The sequence below is a fragment of the Diaphorina citri genome, unplaced genomic scaffold, assembly GCF_000475195.1.
Source record: "Diaphorina citri unplaced genomic scaffold, Diaci psyllid genome assembly version 1.1 scaffold1160, whole genome shotgun sequence".
NCBI lineage: Eukaryota > Metazoa > Arthropoda > Insecta > Hemiptera > Psyllidae > Diaphorina > Diaphorina citri.
In genome coordinates this window covers 34422-44040 of record NW_007378589.1, presented here as the reverse complement: position 1 = coordinate 44040, position 9619 = coordinate 34422, and the positions used below count along the sequence as shown (strand labels likewise).

Sequence of the window (9619 nt, the reverse complement as noted above, 5' to 3'; positions counted from 1 at the left end):
AAAAAAATAAAAGGAAATAAAAGGCGTAAAATATTACGAACGGATAATATCCTAATTAGACGATTCACGTCATTTTGTTGTTCATTAAAAAATGGACGGATAGAAAAAATGTTTTCAATTGGATATACAAGTATAGGTACATACCTATGGATACAATTATTTATATACCTAAGTCAAATAATCAGTTCTGTTGGAAATGAATAGGCAGTGAAAAACGATAAAATACGATTTTGACGAAAATCTCGACACTTTAATTTAAAAAATAATAATAATAATAATAAAGAATGCATCATCTTCCCTCCTCTTCTGTTTGTGTCTCTTCTTTTACACACGTATTGATTTACCATTTCATTGCCTATTTTTTTTCACCTCTCCAATATTATTACTTCCCTTCGTCTCCAGTATAGTTTTATCTTGTTCCCTAACTTTTCCTCCTCAATCCCGACTTTCTTCTGTTTTTCTCTCGCATCAGAGCTCGTATGATTACGCCATTGGAGGCCTCCTCAATCCCGACTTTCTTCTGTTTTTCTCTCGCATCAGAGCTCGTATGATTACGCCATTGGAGGCGTTTTTCAAGATAAAAGTGATCCAGGCTTGAGAAACATTCAACAAAGGAATAGAACGTACAACTTGAGGAGAATAAAAGTGATCCAGGCTTGAGAAACATTCAACAAAGGAATAGAACGTACAACTTGAGGAGAAAAAATTCTAAATAAAAAGAAAGATGCTAGATGAGGCAAGTGTATACAAGTGTATAATGAGAGACTGCATCATCAAAACAGGAAGGGGCAAGGGAGGATCACTAATTGGGAGAGAGTTTCCTCTTCTTTGTCTCTTCACCTTTCTTTGCATTTCTTCCTCCTTGTTCTTTTTCCCTACTTGGTAACTCTGTGAAACATTCCGTATGTACTTTTACTACACAAACCTTTTTCTACTCCGAGAAATTCTTTCAAAATTTTCAAGCCACAGTCCGGATTGCAAGTTTCGTAAATGTTGGATCTACAGGGTGTTCAACAAATGGCCATGTCTTGGGCCTATTTTATTGCACTAACTTTAAGATTACAATAGGCAAGAAAAGCAAGACAAATGAGGTAAAACTCTACCCTCTTTTTGTTGCTTACATAAACACAAGCCCGTCTAAAAGTTGCATATGTACCTATGTGAACATAATAGCAAAAATTATTTATTATTAGAAACCTAGTAGGCAAGTTTTATTCGTAGTGTAAAAAGTAAATAATATCCATTCTTCGGTACTCCGAGAAATTCTTTCAAAATTTTCAAGCCACAGTCCGGATTGCAAGTTTCGTAAATGTTGGATCTACAGGGTGTTCAACAAATGGTCATGTCTTGTGCCTATTTTATTGCACTAACTTTAAGATTACAATAGGCAAGAAAAGCAAGCATTATACTTTTACTCTACTGTAAAATAATCATTACTCTCATGTAGGTCCCTGTATGGAATATGGGCCTATGTAGCTTTCGAATGTACATGTTGTATTACTTTACACATTTCCTCGTTTATTCGTTGAGTGTATAAGAATTGAGTCTGTTAAAATTTGAAGTATTCTGAGACGAACCATGTCTTAAGAAGGTAAATGAATCCATAATTTCGAATGCATCTGCCTTAGCCTCGATTTTAATGCGACAAAACGTTCAATCATTCTCTTTGGATTTATTTTAACAGTTTTTTTTTACATTTTTTTTTTTTTATAAAGTGCAGTTTTCATTTCAAATAAAAACCGTTTTCTTAACAGCTAACGGCTAAGGATGATGAGATATTGCAAAATCAATAGATATTTTATGCTCCACGGATTTATTTATTTAATTTCCTCCAGTGTTGACATGATACATTTTTACTTCCTCTTCATTGTAAAACTATCAGAATATCAGTGGTATCGAAAAATGCACATACTTAAGTCCAAAGTCTCTGAATTCTGTTTGGTTAAATCTTGGATTAATATGAACCCTGTGAGGCCGAATGGTTGAGAGCACTAACTCTCAACCCGGAGGTGCTGGGTTCGAATCCCGGCCGGGGCTGAAATTTTCTGACCAAAATTTTCCGTTCCCGGATAGGCGTGGATATAAAAGAAAAACACTATCTAATAAAAAATATTCAACATGAAAAAAAAAAAATTGGTAGGTACTGCTCAGAATCCTGGTCTAGCAAATTTCTTTGAAAGAGTAGGGAACAACCTAATCGTGCAAGAAACCATTTCCCTTTTTTCATACCTACGGATTAAATTTCCCTAATACGGGCTATTAAACTTTTCCTCACACATTTCAAGAGGTACCACGTGTCACGGGGTGGAAAATTACCGCAGTGAAAATTTCCATGTTGTAAAACACAAAATACAGATACCTATAACGCCATGCCCTCACAGCAAACATAATTAAAGGATTCTGTATATGGTTATGTATTTAGATGACGGGTATGGTTACGTATGAACACGGTCGTTATGGCAACGGGAATTCTGCTTTATATTTGGATGTGAAATCTGGAAAATATTTGCAAAACGGTGGACCAAAAATGTGTCCAATATGTCTCATTTTTGAACGAATTTTTGATGATTTCATAAATTGACAAAATAAACCCTGAAATTTGGATTTTCTATCGAATAAATACCTACAATATTTTTCTCGCATATGGAAAAATACCAGTAGGGTGAGTACCAAACACCAAAAAAAAATCAAAATCGAAAATAGGAATTTGTTCAATTCAAACCAAAGAGTGAGCAATAGAGCAACCTATGCAAAATATGATAAATGAGATGTTTAAAAAAAGAAAAGGCTCATTAAATTCAAACCAAAGAGTGAGCAATAGAGCAACCTATGCAAAATATGATAAATGAGATGTTTAAAAAAAGAAAAGGCTCATTTTTTTAATGAGTCTTCTATCGATCTATTTTTTATGTTTCGAAAGTTTTCAGCGTACTCGCTGGGTGCCAAGAAAGTTTTGAATATTTTTTGGGGGTAAAGAAAAACAAAAAGTTAAACGTTTTGTTCGAAATAGGAACAAAAAAAATCTTGACCGAAGTTAGAAATTTTATTAAAATGTTGAATACAATTCGTAGTTGAATGTTGTTTTCTCCAACCTAAAGCACTTTTCTGGATGGAAAAGTTCTTGTTTCGTCTGTTCTTTAGTCTTGAGAAAAAGGTTGTTTCTGACTACTTCAGAGTATGAAAGGTTCACTTTCTCCAAACCCTAATTCAAGAGTAACATATTAAAATGTTGAATACAATTCGTAGTTGAATGTTGTTTTCTCCAACCTAAAGCACTTTTCTGGATGGAAAAGTTCTTGTTTCGTCTATTCTTTAGTTTTGAGAAAAAGGTTGTTTCTGACTACTTCAGAGTATGAAAGGTTCACTTTCTCCAAACCCTAATTCAAGAGTAACGAAATTAATAAAAAGTTCTTGTTTTGTTAGGTTAGGTATAGTAGGTATATTTCTTATTAACCTACAGATTCACCCCACTATTATTACTATTATTACTATTATTACTATTATTACTATTATTACTATTATTACTATTATTACTATTATTACTATTATTACTATTATTATTATTATTATTATAAATTATCTTATACCTGGTTTTAGGGACTAAATTATAATATAGCCTCCTTGAATTGAATTTAAAGAAGCCCTTTTTCAATAGATTGAAATGGTACATAACAACCTGTTTATTTTCTTTCATGTTCTTTTCTTTTCAGTCGAGACTGAATTCCATGAAAATATTTTCATAGAAAAAATCAAAACTACCCATTTTAGATTTCTTATGAATCTCCTCAAGGGGTCAGAAATAAGTTTGTCGTCTGAAATAATTATTTTCGAGGTCACCAAAGCATAAAAGAGACTCTTTTTTCTTCTTTTTTTTTCTGAAGAAAGAAAATTAGTCATGTGTTGCGAGCACTTTCCGAAATGAGAGAATTTTCTTTCGCTGACTGCAATAAATTGGTACGTGGGTACTAGTTTAGGAGCGCTGGAAAATTTCTTCAGTGCAACGTTAACTTTAGAATTTTCAACTCCAGAAAATTATTCGCAGCACTAGGAATATGTTTCTGTCAGACTTACAGAAACAGAGGGAAGGAATATCTGTGTAATTTTTTGAGTGGTTCTAAATTATAATATTATTTTACGAAAGTGAATATGAGTTGCCAGAAAACTGCGAAATAAATTTGGTATGTTGACGTAACTATTATTATCACATGAGATCATGAATCTTAGATACCTATCTTGAGCAATATATTTTTGACAAAGAAAAATTACTTCCCTACGTATGACATTTTTTGGCGCCCTATATTATATTTTCCTATATGTCGTGCGAGGAAAGGGGAAACTGACATTAAAAAATAGTTGGCAGCCTTTGCCATATTGAAGTTTTCCCTCGTAGGTATAATGAAAAATACGAGTAATAATGATAAATTTAATATTTGTAAATTTATCTCTCGTTCTATTAGGTAGGTACTCTCGAGGTACTTTTCCTAGTTTCCACCCTTGAAAAACCTAATTTAGTCAATAGGTACTTTCTATGTAGTATAAAATTGTAAGGGGATTCCAAACGTACCTAAATAAAAACATGAGTATAATGTTTTTTTACGTCGTTAGACCGGGAACTTTTCGGAAAAATGCAGCTACAAAACTCCGAGTACTAAATCATCATCCTGCAGAAGGTAGGTACTACCTACGAGTATACCTGCATTACGTTGAATTATTAGTGACCATTGAAACAGCACAGAAATAGTCAATACAAGCAGCATGATTGCTACTTGTATGTCCAGTGATGTGAATTGAACCGTTAAAAATTACCTTTTTTTCCCCCTAGTTAAAAAAAAATAAAATAATAATAATCAAATGTTTATTTTTAGATCGTGCGAATAAAACGTAATGTACACAATTTATGTTTTTAAATTTTCATTATAAGCTTGTTATAATTTTGAAATAATACAAAGTTTTCTCTTGAATGAATAAAAGTGTATGCAGTATTAATGTATTTTCCTGCCTATATTTTAATATTATTTTTTTTTTTATCAACAGCAAAATTCTCAAACTCCCAACCAATTTTGTTAAAAGGTTTAGTGTAACATACTCATACATAGGAAATAGAAAATGTTCTATTCCACCTAACTAGGCCTATATGCTTTTTGTATTTCCTCTACGAGTTTGTTCTGCGGGAAATAAACACCGCTCTCCTAAATAATGGACGCCTGGGGAAAGAAATTCACACAGGATTTTTTTTTTTTTTTTTTTTTAAATTTAGTATTTTCATTAAAAACTCTCACACAGATTTTTTTTTTTTTTTTTGTAAATTCAGTATTTTCATGAAATACTCATAGATATGAACAGTGTTGGGTATTTTTCCCTCTGGCAATGTTTGTTCAGGTTAAAGCTGAATAACTCGGTTTTGAAACTCGTAAAGAAAAATATTCTTTTGGGTCAAATTTTAAATCCAGTTTACCTTTACCTTCTCAATACAACTATATCAGATACGAGTATCCACGATGAAAGTTTTAGTAAGTAGAACTGCAGTGTATAGATTCTTTGAATAATCTCGATTTTTCTTGAACGACCTGATTTTCCAGTGAAAGAAATGCATTTCATTTCTATGTCTCAGTATCTACCTAATGGGAGTGAGAATTCACACCTTCAAAAGTTTTCAAATTGAAGAAGCCCAAGCATCACAAGCTTGTTTCAACCTATTTTCATCGATTATATGGCTCGCTGACCAGTCAAAGTAAGTCCCAAAGCAGGTCCTACATTTAGGAGATATGGACAAATCCTTCAGGAGCCAACAAGCTACAACTTTACTCGAAATACAAAACAAATGTTAAGTTTTATGCTCAAGCTCATAGGTATTGTAAACTACAGCATAGGAATTTCCTTATCAAATATGCAAGTATTAAACTCGAGACACGGGAGATTTGCTAAGATATATTCTGACAATAAATTTGCAACGTTGAGCCTTTCATTCGAACGTGATACATTTACTGAAGAGATTGAGAAGGAGAAGGAGCAGAGGGAGTGCTTTTTGTGCCATTTGGTATTGATGGAGTTGTCAGGACATTCAGAACGAGATAGAGAGAGGAGGGAGAGAGGGAGGTCGAGACACGGGAGATTTGCTAAGATATATTCTGACAATAAATTTGCAACGTTGAGCCTTTCATTCGAACGTGATACATTTACTGAAGCGATTGAGAAGGAGAAGGAGCAGAGGGAGTGCTTTTTGTGCTATTTGGTATTGATGGAGTTGTCAGGACATTCAGAAAGAGATAGAGAGAGGAGGGAGAGAGGGAGTGGAATGGAAAGTGGTTGAGAGATAATTACTGAGTTGGAACGAAATTGGTAAGGAGTTAGAGACGACATGGGAAAAGAGAGGAATTTACTGAAGAGATTGAGAAGGAGAAGGAGCAGAGGGAGTGCTTTTTGTGCCATTTGGTATTGATGGAGTTGTCAGGACATTCAGAAAGAGATAGAGAGAGGAGGGAGGGGAATGGGAAGTGGTTGAGAGATAATTACTGAGTTGGAACGAAATTGGTAAGGAGTTAGAGACGACATGGGAAAAGAGAGGAGAGAGACAGACAGACACCATAGAGACAGAGAGATTAATTAGATCTCGTGAGTTATGGCCAGTAGAGACACTATATTGATTACTTAAATTAAGCTCCAGTACTGAAACAAAAGATCTGATAATCTTATAAAGGAAATGAAGCACTTCAAATTCTCAACTGTAGATAGCTCGCCTCATTGAACTTTTTAAGGTCAACTAATGGAGTAAGAAGAGCCTAAAATAAATACTTACCTACTGATATTGATGATAATTTGATATTTTGTAAATTTGTAAGAGACTCCTAAGTTGAAGGTAATCTCTAATCGAGGACTTTCCTTGCCATCTAATAACCTCTAGCTTTAGAGCTCTTTCATTAGAGAGCTTTTACAACCAAAATTAGCGTCCCGTTAATTGAACTCTTCATTTTTGGTTAGGTTCATATTAGAGATCCTATGTATTGACATTATTCTTCTACTTCAATCACACTCGTCCCAAACAGTAGGAAAGACGTAGAATTGAAAGGTCTGAGTTGTTACCGTATCAGAATAAATCTCTGGTGGATTTCCCTGGAGCGACCACCCTCTCCATATGGAAAGAACCTAAAACCCTTGTGTTCAATTCGAACACAGAGTTATGGTGTGGAAAACACAGTACACATGTATCAATACTGACAGAAAAAGGGGAGGTAATTATTCTCTCTGTCGTTTGACAAAGTCGACAAAATTCTAACATGTTTGTTTCGAACACAACTTGGTTACAATATAGGCATCTGACATACAACATGGTAACAATGTAGACATACAAGGCTACAATATAATTATAGGAGAAAAATCGTGTAACATGTTCACCACTCTTTATATGGATTACAATATAGGCATCTGACATACAACATGGTAACAATGTAGACATACAAGGCTACAATATAATTATAGGAGAAAAATCGTGTAACATGCTCACCACTCTTTATATGGACTTTGAAAGATAAAAACTACATTGTGATTAGGAACCTTATTGCAGATAATAATGTTGTAATTATTCTAGGGTTGAAAAAAAGATGGGACCCAGAATATCTTCTACCTCCAGGCATACTGCTCTAGCGTCACACAAAATGGCATGCCGTGACCATCTCCCGTCTCCCTTCAACACATTCTCGATGTTAGGACCGGGTTCTAATGGGTGGGGCTGAAAGAGAAAGAAACACTTGTTAAACTAGAAGGGATTGTTGTCAAAGGAAATACTCGTAAGAAGGAAAGTTGTATGGAAAAAAATTTGGACCGATTGCAATACTTTCTCATTACCTTGTATAGGTTCCCTATATGTAAGGGTAATAGAAAGAAAATCGTGTAACATGCTCACCACTCTTTATATGGACTTTGAAAGATAAAAACTACATTGTGATTAGGAAGCTGCCTTTATATTAGTTTATATTCGGTATTAGGAACCTTATTGCAGATAATAATGTTTTAATTATTCTAGGGTTGAAAAAAAGATGGGACCCAGAATACTTATATGGATTTTGAAAGATAAAAACTACATTGTGATTAGGAAGCTGCCTTTATATTAGTTAATATTCGGTATTAGGAACCTTATTGCAGATAATAATGTTTTAATTAGTCTAGGGTTGAAAAAAAGATGGGACGCAGAATACCATGCCGGTATGTATTGCGTCTTGCACATTGCATAACTAAAGATAATTCAGGCATTCATACAATAATTTTCTTGAACCCTAGAGAGGTCTCTATCATGTTCATAGGTTTGGATTTTCAAGCGACTACGCTTCCAATGTACGACAGGCCTTAAGGCCCTTACCCACTTCTGAGTTTCATCAGATTTTTTTCGGAATGTCCTTGCAGGCAATATAATTTATGAGTGTTCCCACAAAAGGAGACACGATTTGTGGGAACGGGCCAAAGGCATTTGATGGATTCTAGGGATACCTAATTAGAGTTTAAGAGGGTTTTTAGAGATTTGTGGTGGGTTTCACCAATGACTTAATCAGAGATTTCACTAATGGGAGAATTTTTAACCATCCAAAATGGAGTTTTTAATGATCCAGAAAGGAGTTTTAAAAACTCCTTGAATCTCTAAAAACTCCTTTTTGGATCATTAAAAACTCCTTTTTGGATTACTAAAAGTTAAGCATAACTAAAGATAATTCAGGCATTCATACAATAATTTTCTTGAACCCTAGAGAGGTCTCTATCATGTTCATAGGTTTGGATTTTCATGCAACTACGCTTCTAATGTACAACAGACCTTAAGGCCCTTACCCACTTCTGAGTTTCATCAGATTTTTTTTCGGAATGTCCTTGCAGGCAATGTAATTTATGAGTGTTCCCACAACAGGAGACACGATTTGTGGGAACGGGCCAAAGGCATTTGATGGATTCTAGGGATACCTAATTAGAGTTTAAGAGGGTTTTTAGAGATTTGTGGTGGGTTTCACCAATGACTTAATCAGAGATTTCGCTAATGGGAGAATTTTTAACCATCCAAAATGGAGTTTTTAATGAACCAGAAAGGAGTTTTAAAAACTCCTGCTGTTTTGAATCTCTAAAAACTCCTTTTTGGATCATTAAAAACTCCTTTTTGGATCACTAAAAGTTAATTCTTGGACGATTTAAAATTCTCCCATTAAGTGATTGGTGAAATCCACCATTGTTTTTTACTTACGTTGTGATGATGAGCGACGTATGATATTTTCGAGGAATGTGTTTTGTGGTGCGACAAGCCCTCTTCTACCTCCAGGCATACTGCTCTAGCGTCACACAAAATGGCATGCCGTGACCATCTCCCGTCTCCCTTCAACACATTCTCGATGTTGGGACCGGGTTCTAATGGGTGGGGCTGAAAGAGAAAGAAAAACTTGTTAAATGACGTAACTATTATTATCACATGAGATCATGAATCTTAGATACCTATCTTGAGCAATATATTTTTGACAAAGAAAAATTACTTCCCTACGTATGACATTTTTTGGCGCCCTATATTATATTTTCCTATATGTCGTGCGAGGAAAGGGGAAACTGACATTAAAAAATAGTTGGCAGCCTTTGCCATATTGAAGTTTTCCCT

The 9619-nt window shown here is 34.5% G+C and overlaps 1 protein-coding gene across 1 annotated transcript in view; it reads right to left on the bottom strand.

Annotated features, from left to right (window-relative positions):
* The window catches only part of LOC103514520 (potassium voltage-gated channel protein eag-like), a 39149-nt gene extending 29764 nt beyond the window's left edge, over positions 1-9385 (bottom strand). Inside the window, exon 1 of the mRNA XM_026827468.1 lies at positions 9218-9385. Within this exon, the coding sequence (XP_026683269.1) occupies positions 9218-9296 (79 nt within the window). The 5' untranslated portion in view covers positions 9297-9385. The remainder of the gene's footprint in view (positions 1-9217) is intronic.
* Between the last annotated feature and the right edge of the window lie 234 nt (positions 9386-9619).